General features: G+C 43.2%; 2 protein-coding genes across 4 annotated transcripts; one reads left to right on the top strand and one right to left on the bottom strand.

The window, feature by feature from the left end:
• Positions 1–8,790: 8,790 nt before the first annotated feature.
• Positions 8,791–11,083, bottom strand: NDUFA8 (NADH:ubiquinone oxidoreductase subunit A8). 2 transcript variants are annotated; one of them, XM_056352360.1, is made up of 4 exons: positions 10,894–11,047; positions 10,623–10,786; positions 9,521–9,686; positions 8,791–9,030 (listed from the first exon to the last, which is right to left on the bottom strand). In XM_056352360.1, exons 1-4 carry the CDS (start codon positions 10,942–10,944, stop codon positions 8,893–8,895), a joined length of 519 nt encoding a protein of 172 aa, XP_056208335.1. In that variant the 5' UTR covers positions 10,945–11,047; the 3' UTR covers positions 8,791–8,892. The 2 variants fall into 2 exon arrangements, with proteins under 2 accessions (XP_056208335.1, XP_056208336.1); XM_056352361.1 differs by lacking the exon at positions 10,623–10,786 and having other exon boundaries at positions 10,894–11,083.
• MORN5 (MORN repeat containing 5) lies at positions 11,045–25,843 on the top strand. 2 transcript variants are annotated; one of them, XM_056352362.1, is made up of 5 exons: positions 11,045–11,142; positions 11,213–11,360; positions 11,945–12,056; positions 13,340–13,477; positions 25,267–25,843. In XM_056352362.1, exons 1-4 carry the CDS (start codon positions 11,096–11,098, stop codon positions 13,429–13,431), a joined length of 399 nt encoding a protein of 132 aa, XP_056208337.1. In that variant the 5' UTR covers positions 11,045–11,095; the 3' UTR covers positions 13,432–13,477; positions 25,267–25,843. The 2 variants fall into 2 exon arrangements, with proteins under 2 accessions (XP_056208337.1, XP_056208338.1); XM_056352363.1 differs by lacking the exon at positions 25,267–25,843 and having other exon boundaries at positions 13,340–13,546.
• Positions 25,844–26,177: the final 334 nt, after the last annotated feature.

The following is a 26,177-nucleotide window of genomic DNA, read 5'->3' as shown; positions in this document are numbered from 1 at the left end:
GCGGGGGATGCACCAGGCCCTTCCGGAGGCACCGCAGCCCGCACTCCTCTGGTGACCGTGTTATCTCTGCCATTTCCAGCTCCGCTTCCCTCCACCGGCGGCGGGGGTGATGCCCTCCCCAGGCTGGCAGCCCCGGGGAAGCAGCGCCCCAGCCCACGCCTGCGTGGACCCCTCAAGGAGCAGATTCATCCCACCCGTCTGTGGGGTTTGGGTTGCCAAACGTGGGAGCCACGTCCTCCATGGGGCAATGAGACAGAGCTCTTCCCATGCTCCGTGGGGCTGTAGCAGGGATGAGGGTTTGATGGTGCAGCTCAAGCACTGCTGCAGGTCACAGCTGAGCATAAGGCTCAGCTCTGCCAACTAACACCATCCCATGGATACTACTCCCATCCCATCCCATCCCGTCCCGTCCCGTCCCTGCTCCAGGCCTGATGGAAGGGAAGCAGAGCCTGACAGAACAGGGGCCACGAGAAGATGGGCATAGTTTGCTGTCTGAAGCATTAACCTGCCTGTCTGACACAAGGGCAGTGACAGGCAGGGAGGGTTTGGTGCAAAGGAAGGAAGTGGAAGAATTAAATCCGCAGAACTTCCCTGCTTTTGTTCTCTCTCCCGCCCCCACTCTTCTCCTTGGCCGCTCACTCTTCTCGCTGGATATGTATGGCTTGATACTACCCAAGCAAGCTGGAAATGGGGTATATCAGCTGAAAGCAATTTACTTTGAAATCCAGCTGCCAGATTTTCCTTCATTTGTTTACTTTTAAATGCTTTTTTAAAAGCCAAAGTACACAAGGCAGCCAAATTGCTGACATGTGTGCTGGGCCGGTACCCCGCAAATGCCGCATTCTTTCATGTCCTCCTGGGCTCAAATCCACTCATGTTTATTTAAAATACGTAGAACACTTCAGCACTATTAAGAACCATGTTTTATTGTAAATGGAAAAAGATTTCCTCACAGGCCAGGGGGAGAGGAAAAGAATCACTTCAATTCAGTTTTGTTCCGACAGCACTTTCCCTGCCACACCAGGGCCCAGCCACCCACATCCCGCCAACGAGCTCGGCCCGGGGCCAGCACCCAGTAGCTCTGGTTGCTCCTCGGGAGCTGCTCTTACTCTGGAAATGTTGGAGACAGGTGGACACGGGGCTCCAGCAGCACTTGCAGCGCTTGGCCTTTCTCCCCCATAGATCCATGGGGCAGTTGGCCTGCGATGGCTGAAAGAAACCCCAGGAGGGGGTTTGAAGTCACCGAGGTTCTCCACGGCTTCAGAGTCTCGGGGGTGTCAAGCTGCCACCTCCTCCCACCAGCTTTCAACTTAGCTCAGATGCTCCCCTTGCATCACTTCCCCATGGCTATACATCCACCCCTCACAGCTTCTATTTGGTACACAGCATTTCACAGCTACAAACCGTGGATGCTAAAGCTATAGGTGTGATACCAACCTGTGTGACCCCAGCTACAGCTCCAGGGCAGCCCTTGCAAATTAACAAGACGGGAGATGGGATGGCAGTGCACGGGAGGCAGCTACAGGTCAGCAGGAACACTGAGATGTAACAGACTTGTATGCAGCAGAGAATGAGACACTTCAGACTCACTACAGACGACACGCAACGACACATCCTCTCAAAACCAGGATAAAGATGCTGGAATGGATGGCAAATAAATACCAGCTAAAGGACAATAACAGCTAAACAGGACTACATATGGAAGTAGATATTCAAATTCAGACTTTTTAAGTGCATTGTTAATATGGGTATTTTGGGAGAGAACAAGGGTGGAAGGGGCATTTCCAGCTGATGCTGCCTTTCGTCAGACTACCCCTCTGCGGCTGACACAAGCTGAACTCCACAGGGTAACATAAGGATGCGCATCAGAAAGTGAAAATGTCAACAAACAGCAAATAAATCCTGCAAGCTATTGTCGCTGCTCAAGCTGAAAGAAACACAGAAAGGCAACATACAGAGAAAGGAACAAGGAAGTGACTTATATTTTTAATCAAATTATCTGCTACCAGCAACACAGAGATGGACAGTGGCTTTGTGCAAATGTGTTACCGTGCCTTTGACCAACCTCCTTCCTAAAGGAATGGCCACTGATATAGCCAGAATTGCTGGGGGTTTTCCTAGCAAAAAGTACAAGAAAGCAGAAACCTCCACTTATTAACTGTTAATCATTTGGAGTGCAGCATCCTCATAGTTTTATTGTAATTAGACAGACTAGTAAATCTTCAAAAGGATTCCTCCAGTGGAGTCCCATACTCGGATTATGTCATGCCCTGAACACAACATCTCACAACTGGTTTCACTCATGAAGAAACAAAGGCTCCAAGCAAGTGATGATGGGGAGCAGAGCGGGGTTTGCAAGCACAAGCACTGTGTACTGCTGCTACATGTGTTTTGGGGCCTTTCACTCCTATACGCACCTCCCTTGCTCCTTGCATACGTTTCAATATGTTGCACTGCCACCGCTGCAAAGAACGGCTCAGGGCTGAAAGCAGGGTGTTGCCCTCACGATCTCTGAAAGTTGCAGGAGACCCCTGTGGTGGTCAGAATTGGGAATCACAGGATCACAGAATCATTTAGGTTAGAAAAGACCTTTAAGATCATCAAGTCCAACTGTTAACCCAGCACTGCCAAGCCCACCACTAAACCATGTCCCCAGGCGCTGCATCTATGCGGTTTTTAAACACCTCCAGGGATGGTGACTGCACCACCTCCCTGGGCAGCCTGTGCCAATGCTTGACAGCTCTTTCAGTGAAGAAATTTTTCCTAATACCCAAACTAAACCTCCCCTTTCAAGACTGCTCAGAAACACTTGTCATCTTCCATCCTTCAGACAGTAAGATCTCCAACTGCCCTCCCGATGACAGGGCTGCCTGCCTGCCGGCGTGCTTACGGAAGGCAGAACAGGCAGAGCCTGTAGAGGAAAGTGCTGGTGGGACTCCTCTGCCCACTGCACCCCCTCGCCATGCGTGGCTCCCACTGCTTGCTCTGGGGAAGGAGAACAGCGCTGGGCTGTGGCTCCCCTTGAGCGATGGGTCTGTGCCCACCACGGCCACGCAGAGCTTCCCCTAAGCCTCCTCCTAAGGCACTTCACAAGGACAAAGATGAATAAACAAGCAGGGAGTGCTCTGTTGGGTGGAACCACCCCACTGCACAGAGGAGCCAGGGCAGCGAGGGAAGTGACATGCCCCAAGGCCACACAATAAGATAGTGACAGGCAGGAAAGGGAAGCCAGGTTGCCTGTCCCCTAGTGCAGGGCTCTACCCTCTGGTCCCTGCTACTCCCGCGTACTGCTCCACTCTTTCCCCTCTGCAACGTGCTGGTGTAAAAGACAGAAAACAAACACATGAAAGCCTGTAAAAATAAAGAGCCAAATAACTGATAGTAAAGACTCCAGCAGCTGTAGGGAGCCAAAAGCTTCTTGGAGGGGGTTGGATGGAAGCTGAGTTTCCCTCCCTGCTTGTATTGTATTTCTTTCCTCTGCCAAAATGTGCTTCCTGAGCCTTGGGCAGAGCTCTCTGCTGCTGACCCTCACCTTCCTCTGTTTAGCCTGGAGCGCAGGCTTGCCACGAGCGCCTGAGGCCGCGCCTGGGGACAGGCAGAGCCTCCCGCTGCGTGCACATGGCCAGGGTCAGCCCCGCTGTCACCCGCTTCCTGAAAACGAAAGCCAAGTCGGGCCACACCTGACCGCGTCCCGCAGGAGCAGCTGGGCAGAGCTCAGACGCAGCAGTCTGGAGGGAGCTGTGGGCTGGGGACAGGAGGGCTGGCAGGGGGTGAGAGAGTCACAACTGATGTGACTCACGTTTAAGGGCTCCATCCAGTCCTTTTCTCCCAGGCAACGATGGGTCAGGTTCCACTCTCCACGCAGCTGTAAACGGGCAGCAGTGAGAACAAAGCAGAGGTCAGACGGTGCTCTAACCAAGGGGCAATTCTGACTCCATTAAAATTCTCGCTCCCGTTTGCATGGAAGCAGAAGGCTGTGCTGCTCCTTACAAAGAGCAGAACCACCCTCAGGGTGACTCATAGCCCTTAACAGAACTGCCATGCTGATTTTACAAATATTAGAGCAATACCTCAGAGTCACTGTTTTGTACGGTTTAACCTATCAACTCGGGAGCAGACCCATAGCTCTTTTACAAAGCTCCCCTTCCCTGTATTTCCTTTCTTGGTGCCAGAACTGGAGCCAAAGCCAAGCTTAACAAAGCAACAGGCATGGCTGTTCTTCCCAGCCCTCATTTCCCCTGGTGAGAAGGGAGAAATTAATTTAAACCCTATCAAAACAGCAAAAGCTGTTCGCCATTTTGTGCTGCAGAACACAGCGTGAATGAAACACTCACTTGAACCATCTGCATTTGCCAGCCCAGCCAAGAGCACAGGAACACGCAGGTTGGAATCCTTTTGTTCAGGCATCTGCAACAGACAAACGTGATCTAAGCTATTTCACAGGCAGCGAGGGCAGGAGCGATGGCGAGATGGTTGGGATGTCAGCAAGATATAAGAGCTTTTACCTTATGAAATGCTCTCATTTCTTTTCTTTGGGCCCTTATTCCTGGATCCAGACAGGTACAGCAAAGCTCTTCATGTCCCAGCAGCTTCTGCTTCTGTCCCAGCCCTGTGACAGCCTGGTGCAGCTCTCAACCAGCCAGGCAGACTTGGAGCGCACAGGCAATGCAGCTCTCCTCCTTGCCTGCTCTTGCTGCATTGCTCTCACATCACACACAAGAGGAACCTGCACCCATGCATGCATTAGGCTTACAAAAGCTTTTGCAGCATGTGTAAGTGAGTGGAGAAACCAAAACTGGGAATAACCCCTGCACCGCCAAGTGAGCTGTGCTGCTGACCTGCCTCTGGGGTCTGGGAGCCACCCCCCTTTCCACATCTGCTTCTGCTTGCGGGCCGATTTACTGCTTTAATATCCAAAATAACACTACAGACTTTTTGCTTCTGGTTTGCTGCTCTGTATTTTCTCAGATCATCTCCCTTTGCCAAAATACTATTTGTACACACTCAACTGTGAAGAAGGTGACTTAGATTCAGATTAAGTCCCCACCCAGCTCAAAGGGCTCACACGAAAAACCATAACCATAAAATTATTAACAGAAGCCCAGGGTTGCATTATTAAGACCATTTGGTAAGGCCACATCTATTCCTAATAAAGAGAAATAATGTGCTTTTACATGAAGTTAAATATTGCAGTTAACCTGCCTCCCATGTTTGCCTGTCACACACTGCTGGCACTGGTCCCACAGGTTCGGAACCATCCTGTTCTCCTCAGCACCAGGGACACCCTTTCTGCAGAGAAGCAAATACAATCCGCATCGGGATTTCCCAACCACCTCCCATCTCCTTTGGCTCTACGTTAACTTCCTCAAGCCACAGCAAACATGATTGAGGTGATCGGAACATTTTCAAACCATTTTTCTTCCTCTTCCCACTTCAAACTCAATTCAAGAGCTGTAGCAAAAATCAAGTTGAGACAATTTTCAAGTGAATTTCGTAGCAAAGACAAAAGACCTAATCAGGTTTCTATTACCAATACTGAAGTAGCCTTTGGACTTTCATGATGCCAGTATCTTCACACAGCTGCCCAAAATCAGCTTAATGCAGCCACAAGAGGGAGTCTTAAATCTCCTATTAATACCCAAATGGATTCTAGTTTCAAAACTCTTCCAGTACAAGAGTACACAGCAAGCTTTCAAAAGGATTTTACAAAGTTATCCTGAGCTCCAAATTTCTTCTCTAGTTTTATAGGAGTACCCTTGCTCTGAAGGCGAAGGTTCTTTAAAATTATGAAACCTTGGTATAAAATGCAGGTTTTTCTTCTCTTACGAATCAGGGTGGGGAAAATTATCTTATTTATCCATTCTAGAACTACATTGCAATTGAAGGCAGAGGAAGAGGAGTACATGAATGGGTTTTGCCCTAGCCAATCTCAACTTACAAATGCTCAAAAGTCTAGTTCCACCTGAACTGACTCCTAGAAGTGTATTTTATAGCAAGGATGATAATATGTATAACATGACATGCAACAGAATTACAAAACTAACAAGATTACTAAATAAAACCAATTACTTCCTGCCACTTCCTCAGATTTGGTGGCTGTGAGCAGCGAGAGCTGCTGGTGGCCTCCTGGCCTTTCTGGCTAACAGTACACCTCCAACCCTTTTGCCTTGGGAGTTAAACAAAATCATTTGAGACCAGGGCATGTCAAACTGCCAGATGTCTTGCACAGGGACTTTCCCTTGAGAAGGATGCTGTTGTACTAGTACCACACAATTCTGCTACACCAGAAATGCACACTCTCACCTTACTGAGACGAGAAATTACACTAGGTTGTTACTCTCCCCATCCATAATCTGAAAGGGCATAATCTGAGGGCAGGGTCTGCCTAATCTAACCCCATTGGTGTGGCAAGCTACGACACTGGCTTTAGATTTTGTTAGTTTGACATACGCGATTAGAAGCTCTGGCAGAGCTAAGAGCCTACAACATTACAAATAACACTTCTCACATCGCCAGTAAAATATCTATGTTGAATCTGTATGCGTCTGCTCTTCATTTGCCAAAAAAATGTCAAGACATATTCCTCAAAAATACTTTCATGGTCTTTACTCAATCTTGACATTCACTTTCTAAAGTTTCCCAGAAAACATTACAGCTCCGAAGGGGGCACTATGTTCAAGTAAAGCCACGCAACCATTTTGAACAGAAATGGCTCCACACAGGCACTGCCCAAAGTGCCAAGAAACAGACCCCTGGCAGCACTCTTTTGCAGAGATTCAGCTAAGAGGTAAAGACAAGCAGCAATTACCTCAGAGAGGTTAAGGAAATAAGTGCTCACAGTACAGCTCAATTCTACTTGACGTCATCACTTCATTGTCCCCCTCTGCTGTTCTCTTTTGTACATTCACCTGCCCACTCCCGCTTGAAACCGAATCTAGGAAATCTAGGCAAGCAGACAGTTAATTCTTACTTTTAAATGTGGCAAGTGTATCATTACTGGATCAACCACCTCTGACCCAAGAGGTAGGAGATGAACAGATGAACAATCTTAAACCTTTGAGGCTGCAGCATAAATCACTATTCTTTTTGCCTACAGTATTAGCCAACTTAAGGGTGGGGTTCATAAAAGACTGCTTAAGAAAAATTGCACCCCGATTTATGCATGTCATTCTTTTCAGAAAAAAATTAATAGGGAAAATACTCTTTAATTATGATTAGGGGCTGACTACTGGAATGCCCGTGCCTGTTTATTCAAAAGCAGATGTTCAGCAGTGCAGTGGTTTCATACATTGTGCTGACAATAGTTATTAGCAAAACATGGTAAGTAATATCTAAAAAGTGTTTCTGCAAGGTTGCCTAACTATTGGAGTGGTTCAGCAACAAAAGATCAGACGTGACACGTGCTAACGTCCCAGAACAATTTATCCTTTGCTTGGCCAAACCTCATTTCACTCACTCAGCTGAATGTAATTAGACCTCAAGCTTGTCCTAATTTCAGTCTCTGCAGAAAAGGGGTTATCCTTCAGCAGTACGTGGCTGCTCCAAAATGCTGGCAGTGATCTGCAAGGAGAAACTGCAAAGGTGCACACCATCTCACAAATCCAGACAAGGATCTGCTAATACAGTATGATATGTACATTAAAACACAAACACGTATGCCATAGCACCTGCCCCGAGCTTCAGTCAACACACCCAAGCAGAAAGTATCAAGAGCCCACAAGCCACACAGTGCATGAGCTATTTTTAGATAAACGTTACACAATTTTCCCTCTGGCTCTGTGGATCAGAAACATACACTGCAGCTACAGACCCATTACATTTTAATCCTACCCCAAACAAGGAGATGGTGACTCTTCACATCCTAGTAACAGTCAGCTACTCAAGGAGAAAAGCACTATTCGTCTTTGCTTTGGTTCACACTACACAGCCTGGCCCTGTAACATGCTGAACTACACGTGGCTTTGTGAAAAAAAAAGTCCATGTAATATTTTCTGACTTTTGTAATAAGGTTCTTGCTATTGGGTAGAAGTGGACAAAAGAGCAGATCTACTTCCTAAGAAACACAGCACTTTTATTATAGAAAAGATAAAGAAAGTTGATTTACTTCTCTGTCAAAAAGAGTATCAGTGAAACAGTGGGAAGGATTTGCCCCAAACCCTGCAAGTCAGGTCCTTGAGACAGAAGACAGGCCACTTCACCGTGTTACACTGCTTAATGGGACAAGAAGATCCTTTAGGAGGTCATTTTTCCTTAAAGTTGTTGAAAATTTAGTGTGATTTTTCTAATGAAGTAGCTTGTGTTCCCCCAATAAAAATGTAAAAAAATGGAAGCCACTAAACCTAGCTGCACACGGAATGAGTAGCTGGCAAGTAGAACAAGGATCTTTATTGCAGAAACAGTACTGACCTCATACCTAGCAAAAGCCACAGATTCCATGAAACCCTTACTCCGAGATAGATTTTAGGTTAAACCTATATAGGAGCCCCTTGGAAAAAAAAAAGCATAATTATCAGTTGCAAAACTAAGGGAAGACATTAACAACTTCTTTGTTCTCAAGGCTTCCTTGATCAAAGCGGCAAGTGATTCTCAATAAGCAGCAGTTAAAGACTCAAGCTACAGTTATATACATCTTGGACAAGCCCAGTAGTTACTATCAAACAACTAACATGGCAAGTGCTGAGAGGGTCCTAAGGGCTACACAACTGCACAGAGCGCCATGTAAAACAGGGAGATACATTTTCTTAGTTGCCATGATGTGTGAATATGTTTAAAGAAGTCTACTAAGCCATGTAACATTTTGGGAGTCTTTAATGATTAAAGTTATGTCCAGTGCGCACTGGACAATGTACATTCAGTGTATCTTTCCACTTCAGTCACAGCAGTCTGCCCACTTTACCAGGACCAGAAAAAGAGCCTACTGCCAAATTGAGAAGGCTTCAGCTCTCCTTCAATGGGTGGATTTGGCTCTGGTCTAGGTCTAGAGTGATAGGGATTCTCAGGTATAGGACGGTCTGTCTTCACTTTCGTAACCTGGAGAGAAGAAAGAAAAAATTACACAACTTCTCACAGCATTTAACAGAAAAGCGAGATTTCAGACAGAACTCAAAGGAAGAGCTACCATGAAGTACCAAAAGGCACACGTTGTTGATCTGATAAGAGCTCCTATCTCTACAGTACTACTAAAAAACAAACAAAAAAAAGAGGGGAGGGGAATTTCACTCATAACTACAGAGTAGTTTTACATGTGTGTGATCTTCACTCCTAAAGGAAAGGTCTCTGCGCCAGGAAAAGCAAAAAGTAAGGCTAAGCATCATTGTGTAAGAAAAGTGCAGGTCTCCTGGGATAGCAACCCTGGAGAATGCTGAGAGGATCCTGACTTCTGTTAAGTCCACAAGGTTCCAGTGCTGAATTCATGAATCGTCTTCTGGCCAGGAAAAGGGTTTGAGACCTGGTCTGGACAAAACATCCATAAAAAGGGAGAGAAGAATCTGGCAATCTGATCAAAACGTTATGAAGTTACCTTAGAGAGCTCTCCCAGATCAGGTCTCACCCAACCCAACTTCTCCAGCACACAGTTATCAAATACTGCCTGCTGCTTTCTGCATCGGCGGAGCTCCTGTAAGTTGGTGTAGTCAATGCACGTCCAGTACTCAGTAAATGGCTCTGCACAGTGCATCTTAACCTTCCTGTAAGAGATCACAGACAGAAAATCATTAGTAAGTGTTTCAATTTTAATGCTTTTCTCTCTTACTCATTCAAACCTCAACTTGTGATAAAGTGTTTTTTGTAGTTTTAAGTTCTCAGGAACATTTAAAGTCTTCAGAAAACTTAGTATTTGAAGCGTCTTTAAACAGAACTCGATACCAACACCAGTAAAAATTGTGTCATTGTAGCTACATAAGGATAGCAATAACTTAACTAATATGTGGAAGGTATTCTTACTAGGTAGATGTACACAACTCCTCCATATGAGATCCCTGTTTTGCCAAATAAATTATCCTACATTATACAACACTCTAATGCTTCCAAATTAATTTGATACCTTAAGCTCAAGAAGACATTCTTAGAACAGAGGCTTCTCATTAGTAGCTGCTAGACTGGAAGTGGGCATGCTTTGAGCTAATCAAACTTGGCCTTTTACTAATAACTTGAGAACATGATACTGGCACACACCTTGGACCTGCATTTTTGGTCAGAAGAGGTCAATGGTGTATCTACTCAAGCTTTCACAATAGGTTGCCCATGAAACAGAGACGGCAGACAACAAACACAAAGTTTGGGTTTGTTTCCTGCACTTCACAGTAAGTCGCAAGGTGCAGCTGCAAGCCTTCCACCTCCCTGCGCTCCTTTACTAACATGACAAAGGCCTAGGCCTCTCGCTCTGGGACAGAAGCCATAGAGCTTCCTGCAAAAGGATAAATTCACATATAAGTAAACAAAGCCAAACGGCCACGGCCTCAATCCCCAAGAGTTAAAAGTTTAAGAAGCAAGAATAAAGACTTCAAAGGCCACGACGGCGTTTTTACTTAAACCCAGTGCCTGGCAGCACACCGCACAGCCGGGCCCGCAGCTCCCCCGACACCGCCACCCTCGGGCGGCCGGGCCTGCCGGGCCCCGCTCACCTGAAGAAGTCGAGGGCGCACTGGTTGACCTGGCGGCCCTCCCGCAGGCACCTCCGCGGGTCCTTCTCCTCCCAGCGGCATAGCATGAACTCCTTGTTGGGGCGGTCGCACTGCGCGCCGTAGTGGTGGGCCGCGGCCTTCAGAACGGCCGAGCTGACTCGCACCTACAGCGGGGGCAGAGCGGCGATGGGGGCGGCCGCCTCGGCCCCGGCCCCGGCCCGCCGCGCTGCCCCGCGGGGAGAGGGCTCGGCGGCGGCGGCCGCTCACTCACCTCCTGCACGTCGAGCTCCTCCAGGGAGGGCACCTGCAGGGAGCCGGGCATGGCGCCGCCGCTCTCCTTGAGCTCCCCTCAGCGCCCGCCCGCCATCGCGCAGGCGCCGCCGGCAGGGGGCGGGAGCGCGCAGGCGCGCAGGCGGCGGGCGCAGGCGTTGCCATGGTGACGCGGCCGCGCCGTCGGGCCGGGCCGGGCCGCCATGGAGGCGTTGGGCGGCCGGTACTGCGGGGGCACCGTGCGCGGCAGGTGGGCCCGGCGGGGCGCGGGGGCGCGGGGCTGCCCGCCGCCCCCCGCCTGACCGCCCTATCCCTTCCAGGATGGAGGGACAGGGCTCCTACACGCTGCCGACGGGCACCGAGTACCGGGGAGCGCTGAGGGACGGGATGTTCGACGGTGAGGGAGAGCTGCTCTTCCCCAACGGCGGCAGATACCGGGCGGTCTGGCACCGCGGGGTGCCCACGCAGGTACCCCGGGCGGGGGAGCTCACCCCAGGGGCCTCTGCCGCTGCGGAGCGGCCTTGCCTGGAGGCCATGCTGTAGGGGAAGCGCTGGGGTGAAAGATGTGGATTTGTGAGCCAAGCCAATCTTTCATCCCCTCAGCGGCATCTTGCACCCCAGTGTGTGAGGGGAGGGCTGCTTGAGTGCTCGAGGTGGCATCTTGCACCCCAGTGTGTGAGGGGAGGGCTGCTTGAGTGCTCGAGGTGGCATCTTGCACCCCAGTGTGTGAGGGGAGGGCTGCTTGAGTGCTCGAGGTGGCAACTTGCACCGCAGTGTGTGAGAGGAAGGCTACATGAGGTGGCATCTTGCACCCCAATGTGTGAGGGGAAGGCTACGTGAGGTGGCATCTCACACCCTGATGTGCAAGGGGAGCTCACTGCTCGAGGCTGGGCATCCCGCAGACACTGTTCCCAACACTACTTGGACCCGAGCTGCACCACGCACTCACTCCACTCAGCTAACGCGCGGTTCTGGCAGCGGCAATGCTAGCCTTGTTTGTACTCAATCCATCCATCATGTTTATTAACTCTGTGCTTGAACATGTTTTGCAGGGGAAATACACTTTTGCAGATGGTCTTGAATACAAAGATAAAAAATGGCATTACTGTGATGGCTACGACAGAAGATTTTATACAGAAATCTGTTCTGGTCTTAAAACACCAGGTACTGAACTGCGTTTGCGATCCTAAGAGTCTGGAAGGAATTATACTAACAACTTTGCTTAAGAAAGATTAATTCAGCTACATGACTAACATGGAGCAGAACTGCTCTGGCTAATTTCAGGACCTGACCATACGACGCTGCCAGAAGAATGCTGACACCACCTTCCACCAGCGCAGTGTAGCACAGCGTGCAGCATTGCGTCCTCAGTGTGGTCTCTTCTGGAGTGATGACCTGCAGGACAGGCCTTTGTTATCTACAGCTTTTGATATCCTGATTAACCCTTTTATACATTTCACCTTCACTGCATTAGCAGTGTGCTTTTAATATAGAGAAGCTGAGCAAAAGCAATTAGTTTACATCCAGGACATCAAATAAAGTTTGAATGTCTGCCCCATGAGCTTTTTAGCAGATTGCAAAATAAACATTTGTGTCCAGTCTATATTTTTGCTAAATACTTTTATAATACTATAACTTGTCTGTTGTGGATAACTGACTAGCTGAAAAGGGTCACATAGACATAGTCCAGCTGGCTGGACAAAAATGCACATCGCTCTCAGCTTATCTGAAGTAAAGCAAAATACACTGTCTTTGGCTGTCCTTGTTACACAATAACAGGAAGATTTTGGTGGGAAAAGAATGTTGCAGGTGGGAACAGAAAACTACAGAAGAGAAACTAGGGGTGGGCTTGGTATTTAGGCAACTAACCAATAATGAGCTTAACTTTTGTAATATGTATGAGCTAATTATAAGAAGGCATAAAAGGTGACTGTAAGGTACAATAAACGAAGTCTGCTGATCACTCATATTGAGTGACTGTGTCTTCCCTCCGTCGCGACAGTCTGTAGTCAAAAGGTGGAAGGAACAAGTGACTAAAATACGTAATGTAATACATAAACTACTCTTCATTATACACTGAATATTTTAGTGATGACATGTAGTTCTATGAGGCCAGCAAGACTCTCCTGGCCCCATTTTTGGAGTTTGGGGGCATATTTGTAACGTTAGCTTAGTGGGGTGAATCACAGCTTAGTGGGTTGAATCACAGGACCATGACTGAGGAAATCAAAGTGACATTTTTATTGTACACTTTTTGTGCATGCATTTTTCCATTTTTAATTTCTCCATCTACAAAATTGACAAAATGTTTATAAAATTTATGGTAAGGTAACTGCATTGTTTTTATAGCAAATGCCATAGAGAGTAATATTTTTTAGTTTTCTTGATCAAAGGCACAAATAAAAAAAAAAAGCCAAATTAAAGAAAACCTTTTTTTTTTCCTTTAGGCATTTCTCAGCTTACAAATCTGGATCCTCACAAAAAAATCCCGGACTGTTGTTACGACTGTGGTAATGGACTCTATAATCCTGAAACCTAAGTTATTGTTGAGTACAAACTCAGGTATCATTAACTTCTTCTACAAGGTAAACTAAGATGAGTTTATTTGTCATATCTTCTAGGATGTGTGATTAAAGCTAAAACATTTTTAAAAATCCATGATTTGGTTCTGTTATTACTAAGCTAAAATATTTTCTACTTGTTTATTTTTATCAGCGATTTATGTATCCCCAGGGTTGTATAAATAATATTTTGCAAAATTATAATGAAGTATTCCCAAGCAGATAGGAATAAATATATTTTATTACCATTTGGTATGTTAATCTCAGAAAAACCTTCAATCTCTTCCATTATGATCTCAAGTATGGGAGTGGTTGTAAGGTGTACATCATTGATCCTGAAAGCTACTAAACTCTGTGTTGTGAATCAGCAAAGTGCTTAAGTATGTGCTTATCTCTGCATGTTAGAATAGCCCATTTTATTGAAATGAGTCTTAGGGCTATGTTTAAATAGCCCTTGCTGAACAAGGAACTTTCTTGTCACCTTGGAGAGCTGTGCTTTGAGTCTGGCAAATACTGGGTCTCATAGATAAGTCCCCAAATTTATAAGCCTTAGGGAAAATCAGTTCTCATCAAGCCAAAGGAGAAACTTTTCAAGCTAAAAAACACACAGAAGATCCCCAGATAGTTGACACTGGGATAATTCAAAAAATCTAACCTGACCTGAAACAAATGCTTTGTGTTCTGACTATTTAACCTTTTTAGTGCAGATTTTTTTTCAATGAAAATTATTTTTGAAAGCAACCACCCACCCCATTTTTTTCCTCAAAAAATGTCCAAATTTCAAACCCTGGTTTTTCTAGAAGAAAGAACATTTCATTTTCAATGCGCCACAGCTTAACAGTTTTGTTGCTTTGAAACTCCATTTTTCAGCAGATTTACTATTTGTTGAAAAAAAATTCTGCTCAGTTCTACTTTCAAGAGCTTTTATAAGTATGCACTGTGATATTGGAGGAGGGAAGTGAAGGGAGGGTTAAATGAATTGGAGATACCATCTGCTATAAAATATACCCTATGATACATGGCCTGTTTTATAAACGTTGAATAAAAACTGATCTAGATTATTACAAATGGCATTGATCCAAAATACTGGAATGCGGTGGGCCTACTGATGAGGAAGATAAGCAACATGCTTTCCAAAAACACAGGAACCTACACAGATTAGTACAGGAGGGAACGCCTTGGAATTCAATTTATTGTTTTTTAATCTGTTCTTTGAACTCATTGTCCTTTATGACATTTATCTCAAACCCTACAAATTATATCAATCAATATTCACTAACCAGACCAGTGCAGCGTGCAGTCTGATGGAGTCATCAGAGATGTGCTTTGTGTGGCTGTTCCATTGAGAGCCCTGTACACAAAGTTAAACTTGTTGATGTGAGTGTGAAGAAGGAATGTGTCATGTAGGCCAGACCCTTCCTCTCAAGAACATGAACACAATTGAAAAACCCGGCACTTGTTCAACATCAGAGGAACTCTTACCGCCCCAGGAGAGATGATTCAGGGCACAAGGCCACTGCAGTAAAGAAAAAAAAAAAAAAGAAAAAAGAAAAAAACCCCAGCTGTAAGCAGAAGAAACTGAGGAAGAGGCTGGGAGGACAGGGAACAGATCCAGAATTACTCCATTATAGGGTGGGCAGGAAGGAGCAGGAAAACCTCCAGGCTTCCAGCCAAGTCTTGAAAGCATCAAAAGCAGATGGTAGGAAGCATTCAGGAAGTTCTTACAACAGCTTGACAGGTTTACCAAAATGACACTATCTTCCTCGGGTCTGGCAGCAGGCTTTCAGAATACTCCAGTTCTCACCTTTCACCCTGGGCCTATTATGAAGCAATTTCTGATTGTTTCTCGGCTGTTTGTGAAAGAAGGCAAGGAAGCATACAGCCTTGGCACTCCAGACTGGCAGCATCCAGGTACCTTTCCAGAAAAGAAGAAAATAGATGCCATTTGAAACTATCAAGTTTGCTTCCACCACTTCTTTGTCAAGACGAGTGGATGTAGAGTACTGCAGAGATCCTGTTAAATTTGGCAAGCTTTGCATTTCAATAACGTGGAGGTCTGATACTCGTTTACTTAAAGAGTTCTTACTGTTAGAGCAGTGCAAAGGCCCATCATGAAAACATAATCAGGCCCAGGGAATGAAATGACAGCAACAGTTTTGTTATACGTTTTTATCTAGCAAAGTTTTCCAAATTCTCATTACAATCTTGCAGTTATTACTCTGTCCCTAAACCTCTGTTTCCTCGGGGATGCTCAAATTTCTCTTGATTCTCCATATGTTCTTCAATCTTTTCTTTTTTCCAGTATTGCGAAGTACGTAAAATTGGACACATAAATAAGAAGGGGAATGCTCATTTGTAAGAAGATACACTGTTTATTTTTAATAGATACTGGGACTAGACTCCTGTTTCAACTAAGAGTATTACTTTTTCCCCTTTTTTTCCCAGAAATAGGACTTCTGGCACCTTTGTAATAGAGTTTGGTCAATAGAAAGATGGGAATATTTCCCAGTTTTTCAGTGAAAAGTAGAAAATGCATGTTGTTATGTTTAATGCAAAGCAGGGAGGTACAGGAAAGCTGTGACATTCAGGCTTTAGGACCACCAAATATTGGAGAAGCCCACAGCTTTCAAAAAGAAAATACCATCAAAAATAGACATTTTGTTATACCGAGATGGAAACGATGATAGGACATTGCCTGGGTCACCTCTCTTGATAAAAAGCAAAGATAATTCTGATGAAAATTGCCTTGTTTCTCCTGTGGTTCTCCCAAGGATGCATTAAATAATGAAAAACATGCTTTTGCTCTTTGTAATATGAGAATATTTGCGCTACTACTTTCATATTCCATCTCCAGGTTTAATTAGTATGTGTATGGTGCATAGGATACCTTTCTATACTGCAGTATTACCTGAAATATATACATCTCTTCATATAACATCAAGACCAGGAAGGCACAAAGCCTGCCTTTACACTAAAAACTCAGTCAGGTAACTGAATTAAAATGTATGTTATTAAGAGCAGGGTTAGGCCCAGAAAACCAGGACAAGTGTCTTACTAAGAGGAGGGGTTTTGGTGTTGCAGCAATCCCAAACCAGCCAGCAATCAGCTTAGGATTTCTACAAGTCTGAAAGTCTTGAAAAAGCAGCAGGAAAAATCCTGCTGCTCGAGGAATCATTATGAGCTTGAAAAGGTCAAGATTCAAGAACATTATTTTATTACAGTTTAGAAAAGTCTGGGTTAGAACATCTGAGGTTCCTTGGTTGTGAGGCTGACCCAACTCCACAGGCAAGAGTGCAAAGCCATTTTAATTCTAAGCCTTACTAATTACAAACTTAAAGTTTCCTCACATTGTTACCTTGGGATGAAGGTTCTCATGTTCGGTCTGAAAGAATTTAGAAGAAAAAATTTTTGGAAGGTTGACAGCAATGCGTTCATCCATTTCAGGTTTATCCAAGTATGCAAAAATCCATGCGATAGATCTCCTACATTTAGACCTTTTTTGTCTTACAACTCTGATCTGACTTGCTCCAAGAACTTTTTGGGAAATGTAGACTTTGACTTGTCTGAAAAATGTAGTTGAGAAGCAGAGCCATAACCACTCAATAATTACGCAGAGTAATATTTCTGTACCTACCCTCATGTACCCCAAATACATGCAGATGTTTGCGTGCTCTTTCTCATAAACTACTGGAGAATTGGGTGTGGGATGAGGAGCTGGCAATTTTTCAGGCCTGGAGTATTTCTGGAAGAAAGACAGCAAGTTTAACTTAAAGTTGACTGTGGTGCAGGAAAAAAGATTGACTGCACTTAGGGATCAAGCACAGAGCTTTATTCCCTGTTCTTCTTTGAAATTGCCCATTCTGATGATGGAGGGAGTGGATGAACAGTCTGATTCCAGGCTAGTCCCTAGTCATTGCCTAAGAATGTAAGAGTTGTTTTGGCAGATGCCCTTAGCGATGGAGAGGAAAGCCCCAGCAATACACATACAGAGGGAATATAGTATTTTTGTTCACATGAATTTAGCTTCCCATAGATTTAAATGTCTACTTATAACGCAGGACCATTTAATCTTTTGTACATTTGTTTCCTTTTTATTTGACTTAAGATACTGAATTTAGATGAGGTTTAGTTCCTACATATTGAAACTCTTAAAAGCTCTTCAAATAATTGTTCTTTGGATACTTGTTAAGCTAAAGAAATCAGTTTTGATCGGCAGTAAAAGTTCATGCTATTTTAAGTGCAATGCTATAGCTATTTTCTGTTGTATATTTAATCATTTTGAATTATATGTCATGTAAAAGATTTTAGCTCTGGGGCATTTGCCAGATGGCTGATTCTGCATTTCACACAACAAAAGAAATAATGTTTGTGTAAAGCTCTTAAAAATAGTTGGTAATCAGTATATTCTACAACGAATAGGATCCAGACCTGTTTGGAAAAAAAAAACCAGCTTTTGCAGAAATTAATTTAGAGGATTTGGTCTCTACCTCTGGGCTCTGAACAAAACAAATTGTGTCTATTGTTTGCTGATTTTTTGACATTTAACAAGTTAACTGAATTGTAAATTTTACTCATTTTTATGTTAAATGCCATTTATTGCAATCCATTGATCTTTTTCTCTTTACTTTGGCTGGCAAACTTATTTCTGAAAACAGGGCTTTGTAAAACAGAGAACCAATACTACTCTGCATTTACACAAGTAGAGCATACAAATGTGAGTAGCCCTTTGCTTTTCTTGCAACAGCTGGAGGGCCTGTCATTTTTACTGCTAACTCCTCTTTCTGGCCTCTTTGATTCATATTCCTCCAAAACAACACTACAAAAAATATTTTCTCTCTCTGCCATGCACTCAGCTGTTTTCTTTGCCCACGAGGCTCTACACAGGTCTGTACAAATTCACCTTTTGGTCTCATCTCCTCCATCTCTGATATACTTGTGTCTCTCATCCCGGACACAGGTTTTTTGCCTCCATTCAAGTTTTCTGATACTTGCTTTCCAGACTCACTGCTTCTATAATAGTTAGAAGATTTGGAAAATATTACATTAAGAGGGAGGTTAGAAATTGTATTGGAGCTCTTTCATCTGGATCTCCTAGTATCACCCATCTATCTCTTCCCATTTTTTAGTTAGATGGCTTTTGTCCCGATCTGAGAGGTTTGGACCTAAATGATCTCCAATGCTTAACAAATAAATCAGTTGAGCAGAAAAATCTTAGAAGGAGGAAAGGCAGAACATAAGCAAGTAACAAACTGGGGACTGCTGCGTGGGCAAGGCAAATGAATGAGTATCGAAGTGAAGATGACAGAAGGAAATTGAGTCGTGTTTTAATGTAAGGAGAAGATCCCAGGCATCTAAGGGTAGTTTCATGTCTATTCTGCCTCTGCCCTAAACACTTTTTTAAATATTGGACTAATTGTCCAACCCATCATATGCTCTTTTCAGATCTTCTATATAGGAGTGTGTTAAGATCAGGCACATTTTGAATGCCATGGAGAAAGGCATACTTATTGCGGCTTTCTCAGTGTCAAAGGCTGCTCAGGTGACAGAGGTAGCTGGAGATTTCTAATTCATGTAACCAAGAAAATATTTTTAGATTAAATTTGGCTTACAAGTTTTAATATAAAATACCTTCCATTCAGTAAAATAGATTATGAACCAACATGATTCAAATTCAAGACTATAGCCAACACTGATAATATTAATATATGCATTGTGATGTAAGTTACTACAGTAATTTCAGTAGCTGTAGCTTTTGCAGATACATTGTTCCTTGTGGTTTCCTGGTCTTCGAATACTTATCATTTTGAAAACTGTGGAAGTTTCAGTTCCAAATAGTGGCATGCCAAGAATAACAACTTTGTGTGCTAGCCATCCTATTGTAACTCCGTTAAATAGGTTATACACAAGTCTTATAGGCACCTATATTCAACTATACAGTTTGCGTGAAAACAAGTTTTACAAGAGGTGGAAAGTTCATTTGAGGGCCATTTTGGAATTACAGTAATTAAAAGTAAATGGAAGGGTGAGAATTTGTGGGTGGAAGCAAAGGTTAATTGAAAACATATTTTCCATTTTCTTGCCAGCCTTGATGTTGGTGGGGTCAGGTGCAGTAAGGAAAGTGGTGCTAGGGACCCAGAGCAGGCAGTGGAAATGAAAGGGGTGTGCCAGGCAGAATCCATGGCTGAGATGCTATCAACATGTGATTGTAATTGTGTAGTGGAAGAACATGATAAACTGCACTGCGGGTGATGGGAGGAGTCAGGCATGTGAAAGAATTAAATGATATTGTTGTTTACAATGGTCTGTGTGGGCTTGGCCCCGTGCAAACAGAGGAAACTCAGCTCTTGGTCAAGGATTGTCTGTTGTAAACAGACCCTCTTACAAGCCCTAGTCATGGCAAGCTGCTCTTAGCACATGGCTGTGTCCGCGAGTACGCTGGAGCTGTGAGCCTCTGATGTGGGCACACACCAGGGCACATCTACTTCCCTCCTTGCTTGCGTGGCCTTTAACAGAGTAAAGCGAAGGAATAATGCCCGCTCGTGCCTGGTCTCAGCTTGCCTTTGGGCAGAGGAGGGAACCAAGGATCTGAATTTTGGAGTGCATTGGTGCATCAGGCCTCCAGTGCTGACAAAGTCTTTAAGATACCAGGAACACATACAACTACGAAGTGCCATATGAAGACCTAACACAGAGTCAGAAAAGGTTTTTGAGGTGAACAATGTAGCTTCTTCCCCTGTGTAAGCCACTAAGTATTCTAATTTCAATGCAGTACATCTTCCTGCACACCTCTAGGTGGTTTCCTGGGAAAGCATTGGTGAAGAGGGCAAAGCCGGAAGCCTACACGACAATACTGCTGTTTGCTGACATTCTCCACTCTGCATCATGGCAGACACCTAAGCATGCAGAGTCCTAAGAAGTCTCTCACAGCTGAGGTTTCCATAAGTAACACAGAAATGCGATAGTTAGAAAAAAGTAATTCCAAACTTTGCAATATGCATTTAATGTATGATGATTAAATGCACCTAAATTACAGTGTATTTTCAAGTCATCCCTTGGAAGCACCCTGAAGCAAGCCCACCCTGAATTTTCAGCTGTTTCTAATCCTATTTGAGAGATAAATCTGGAGCATGTAGTTGGGGAAGTCTCTTCTGCCATTACTTTTAGACTGAGCATTGAAAATTAGACAAGTGGTTTCATTTTGCAGAGATGCTGAGCAGAAATCCACTGATTTGAGTTGGCTGCAGTTTGAGCTCACCGTGGAATACACCTAACAGCATTTTTGACAGACACCTGTTTGAACTTTGCTGGCATTTGGAGCTTCCCCTAAAGCTTCCCCAAAACCAGGAAGAACGTTGCAAAGCAGTATTTGTTGAGAAGAACTAATTTTGAAATGGATTACTTACAGGAGCACAGTACGACCAACAGATTTAAGTGGGTCTGATTTGCCTAAGACGACTGTATCCAAACTGACTTGTTGACTGTGTAGACAGTGTCCAACAGTAGACCAGTAGGACTTGCACCCCTGGTTAATTATCTACTGTGGGCAGATGCCGTTTCTGGGGATCAGTCGTGCAGGTGACTACCAGGGTTGGCTCCATTTGCCTCTGCCTGCTTAATGAAAACAGCCTGAATTAATTACAAAAATAAAAAAGAAGCAATCCCAGTTTGGGCTGGCTGAGGATCTGACGCACAATATTCAAAATACATTTTGTGGGCACTAGAAAAATTACCTTATTTTTGATCAAGACACAAGAAAATAATTCAGAATAATTGGTCATATGTGCTAACAGCTCACCCATTAAGATCTCTCACTAATCTCTCTCTGTTTCAAGATTTCAATGATATGACATGATAATAATCATTATATTTCACTAATTTTGGAAAAAATAACTTGTTAACATTTACTAACTGAACAGGGATACACCAGATTGCAATAAAATTTTCAGACAAAGCTTTTTTTCTTTACCTTTGAATATCAACATGGTTAGTCCTGTTTCAGCAAAGTCTGTTCCATGAATGTTTATTCTACTGAGGAAAATCTAAAAAAATGGATAAACTTTTAAAGATAAATATACTGACAGAAAATTCAGCACACAACATGAAGAACCCCATACTACCTAATTGTGCACAGGGTGATAATTTACCACTGATTAAAGAGTTTGTATTTTTTTCAAATCTTTTTTAAAGGGAAAATTACTTCTGAAGGTGAAGATGTGCTTAGACAATCATATTAACATATTCAAACAATTGCAATTTGCAAAATAGTAATTACAACTCACTATCTGGTAGCATTAATCAAACTTCAAGGTTTAATTCCATTTTAAATATTGATGAAATGTGATTCTCCAATCTAACCCTGGTGTTGCAGGGTTATGGAAGCAGCCAGTGACAGAAAAAGAGGAACGTGTAGTTAACAAGCAGCTGCCACAAAGAAGGATCGGCATCTGTGATTTAAATTGTTAGCTGCACAGTCAGGTAGAGTGTAAAAAGGGTAGTCAAGAGGCTGTTAAGTCCATTGCTGCCAATTACTAACAATCAGGGAGGAGCTTTAAGACTTGTTCAGTACAATAAACCCAGTTTGTCTTGTTTCAGGGGTTACTACTGAAGAGGTTGCAGCTGCACTGATTCAAATAGCCCTAAAACTACAGTAATTATCAACCAGTCTTCTTTAGTGTAGCAAAAGTATGTTTTACCATAGCTTAACTCTTTACATTCTAATATTTCCTCTTCTCACATAGCTAGCCCTGGAGCCATTCTTATCTCTGGGTTTGTGGTTCTTCTCCCAGTGCTGGATCAATTCTTTCATTTCCCCTTACCTAGACCAAGGACCAGTAGCATGGTATGCTGGGTCGGATGGCAGTTCTGGGGATTTGCTTTCGGTTATTTTTTGGAATACACATTTAGTCATTACATCTGTTTTTCCTTTTCATATACAAAGTTGAAATTCATATAGCTCATTCAGTTTTTACATCTGATTAGGATTACATACAAGTTAAGCAGAGCTTATGAACACGTATTTAATTTGCATGGGATCAGATCACTGCATGAACCAAGACATTTTGGAATGGGTCCGGGGAGGCTAAAATCTTCAGGGCAACCAGCCCTGCATGCTTCCCTAGGAGACCATGAAAACCCAGAGTGCAGAAGGAAACAATCTAGACAAACCAAGGATATGTTGGAAACCTGTTCTATGAAGCCAAGCTAGCATCTGCCTTTCTTGGTGCTTATACCCTTGATGCTCAGCTAAGTGAGTGCTGTAGATTTCTCACTAGGAACGCAGGCTGATTATTTCTAGTACTCAGGTGAGCCACTTATAACTGTACACAAATAAGAGGTAAATAGTAGTGATGTATAGCATATGTAAGTTTTGTTTATTCCTTCACCGCGGCAGAAATAGACCAAGTTTCATTTTCTTGCAATTACTACAAGCTCTGATAAATTATTATTATTATTTTTTTTAGTTAAGGCGATTCCAATTAAAATCACAGAGCTACCCAGGCTGGACAGTATCTGTTATAGCCGAGGCTCACGTGATCACATCATTACCATGCTGGAACACCTAGTGCATAGAACAAAAGCCAGCACATTGATTATGGCTTTGCTGTTGTTTTTAAGAAAGCTTAAGGACCACATTTGCATTCCTGCTGCAGCCCTCAGTGGAATCTCTGCCTCTGTACAGATTGCGTGGTCTTTAAGCAAGCTCATCTTTTTAATTTCCCTTTTAACATATTTTTCAGCATTTTTTTTCTCCGTGTTTATACCCAGATATGTGCCATTTACAGGGTATTTCCTTATGGACCTATGGATTCATAGGCATAGGGAATAAAGAAAGAGATCATGTCAGTGAAACACAGAAAGAGCTGGACTTAGCTATCCTGTCCAAAAGGTAACCATTTTTCAGCCATTAAAGCGAGGCTACAGGCTGAGCTGTGGAACAATGGCAACACAAGTGTGTTCTCCAACCCATTCACAGACCCAGGGTGCTGCTCAAAGGTGGGTGCTCACCACCAAAACTGAGCTTTGCAAGCCAGCACCCTCGAGTGAGAAATGAGGAGAGGGTCAGTAGGCACAAGCAAGCACTTTGTCTGGAAACCAGTGACCGTACGCAAAAAGCAGACTGGAGCGCAGGCTCTTAGCTAAAACCTCCTGTGAGCCACCAGCCTTTCTGATCACCGTCTGTCAGGGGTGGCAGATGAGTGCTGCCGTTCAGACAAGGGATAAATGCCTTGGCACATGCTTTCCCTAAGCCGTCTTTTACTAGGATGCCAATGGAGCTGTGTGTGAGCAGCACCTTACGAGAAGCAAGGGCATGCACTCAACTCACACGGCCAGGGATGAGAAAAAGGGGAGGCTAGCATGAAAAAACAAAAGGAAGAAAAAAAAGAAAGACAAAGCTGACCTGATTCAAACCCCACTGCAATCAAGAAGATTAAGCCCCCAAGCCTGAAGACTTGTGCAGACCCCGTTTGTCATATACCCTTCAGAGAACTCTCACTTCTTAGATTAGCCCAACTTCATTCCCAGGACCTTCCTACTGTTGCATTTCAAATGCTACTATGTCGCTTTAACTTAAAGGTATAGTTCCACAGTCAAAAGATCTCTGTGAAGATTTGACTCCTTACATGCAACACGCTTCTTTCTCGATCTCTTTTGACCTACCAAAGCAGGGCCCTCAGCTGTGCAGGGCAGCTGTGTAAATAAATGGGATTTTGTGCTATGCCAAGCGATGGTCGCGGTACCGGGATTACAGCCCCCTCAGCTCCATCCTTCTCACAATCTCACAATCACCTATTCTTCCAGGTATTCTTTTCAGGCTGCTATAAACCCCTTAAAATTTAGATGGAGGCAGGTTACAAACACACATCACAAGCAGCTAATCTGAATTTGTTAAGACAGTGATAAACACAAGAAGCAGCTCTAATATATTTCATTTATATAAAAATAAACACAGGTATTGTTTTAAGTAATGCTTTGATTTTTTTCAAGGCTTTTTGAAGTTTGTTTTTCCTGGTCTACTACATAGTTCTCTTTTCCCCTACACAAACACAAAAGAACTGCAGAACAGTTTTTGGAGACAAGACTATTTAAATCCTTAGAATTAAGAAGCCACAATTTAACATTTACCAAGTTATTTTTTTGTAATCATACACAAAATTTATATTCAAACTTTGCTGGACAGTTGTTTTTCCCTACATTGTCTTTGATTTTTTTCTTTCCTCACTGTCATTATGCTCTGAGACTAAATATGACAGACGTGAATACTAACAAGGGACACAGAAGATGGTCTAAAATAGGTCTGTCAGCCACTATATCAGCTTATCAATACCTGCCATAACATGCATTTCAAAAAGAGCATTGAAAGAAAAGCTGGAGGACAAGAACCTAGGGTTTGTCTATAGATTTTTCTTTACCTTCACTTTTTATGAACTGACAAGCAACACAGACATAGTATTTAAAAAACATGTATCTTCATTTCTGATAGTTTCAACGTATCTCCTGCACACCACCTGCCAAAAAGTAAAAAAAATAAAATCTATACATGTAAATCTCATCATTCCATCCAAGCTAATCTTATCAAACAGACAAATAATCAGAGTCATTGCCACAGATCCAGTACCCCTGCCCTGACAAATTCCCACACAACAGCACACAATCCTTTAAAGAAACAAACAAAAATGTGTTCTAAGAGATTCCAGTGGCTAAAAATGGATTTATTTCTCAAAGGAAAAATTGCTTGTTTGAGCTGGACCCTAGTGATGCAAAGAGCAGATCTGACCTGGCGATATTTGGTGTTCTCTTTATCTCCCTTTTAGATGATGATGAGCATGAATGGATCATTCGGACCTGCTGGAAAGCTTGGGATGAAACAATTGAACATAAACCAAAAGCATGAAAAGTTTTTACTAGACGATAATATTTCAAAGCAAGTAATCTGATTCACAATAAATCTAATTTGTCCTCGTGGATTTGTCTCACCCTTTCCCTCTACAGGAATATAATCTTTTTGTCATCTCTGTCAGCACAAACAAAAATGGAAATAATCATTTAATCAGTCATGCTGAGAAAAAGCCATGGAAAAAAAGCTGACTGTACTCACAATAATATTCCTGAGAGGTGTGTAGTGTAGTATATATAAATGTTATTAAGCCTGAAAACAATTTGTTAAAAAGAGTGCCTCAGATTCAGTGTTGAAGTCATTCAAATCCATCTTAATCAACATTATTTTCCCAGATTTTAGTTAGCTGTCCTGGTGAATTCCTTTCCTCTCTTTTTGCTCAGTACTTTGATATTGATTGATCATTGTAATAATGTACACCAGAGGTATTCTTTAATGACTGGTTTGCTAACTAGGAAATTATATCCATTTACTACGAACATTTGTTGAACTCTCCTGAAGCCAGAGTTTAACAAAATAATAAAAGAGGAAAACTGGGTGGGTTGCTGCTTGATTAGTAAGCCAGAAAGTATTTAAAAATAAAATAAAATGGAATTACATCATTTTCTGGATGTAAGTGCCAGCACTTCTACTTGCATTAACTTTATTTATTACACAAATAAGACATTTACAAAGCACAACATTAAAAGTATGTAACAAAACAGACATTGGTTTTACAAAAAAGTGCTTACAATTTAGTTTTACTTTTTTAAAATAAATATTAGTCTTGACTGTCCACTCATTCAGAGAATTTTTTTTTAACCATTGTAGCCAAGACATGCAGAATTG

The sequence above is a fragment of the Falco biarmicus genome, chromosome 9 (genome assembly GCF_023638135.1).
Source record: "Falco biarmicus isolate bFalBia1 chromosome 9, bFalBia1.pri, whole genome shotgun sequence".
NCBI lineage: Eukaryota > Metazoa > Chordata > Aves > Falconiformes > Falconidae > Falco > Falco biarmicus.
The sequence above is the reverse complement of the archived record's forward strand: the minus strand, read 5'-3'. Positions and strand labels throughout refer to the sequence as shown.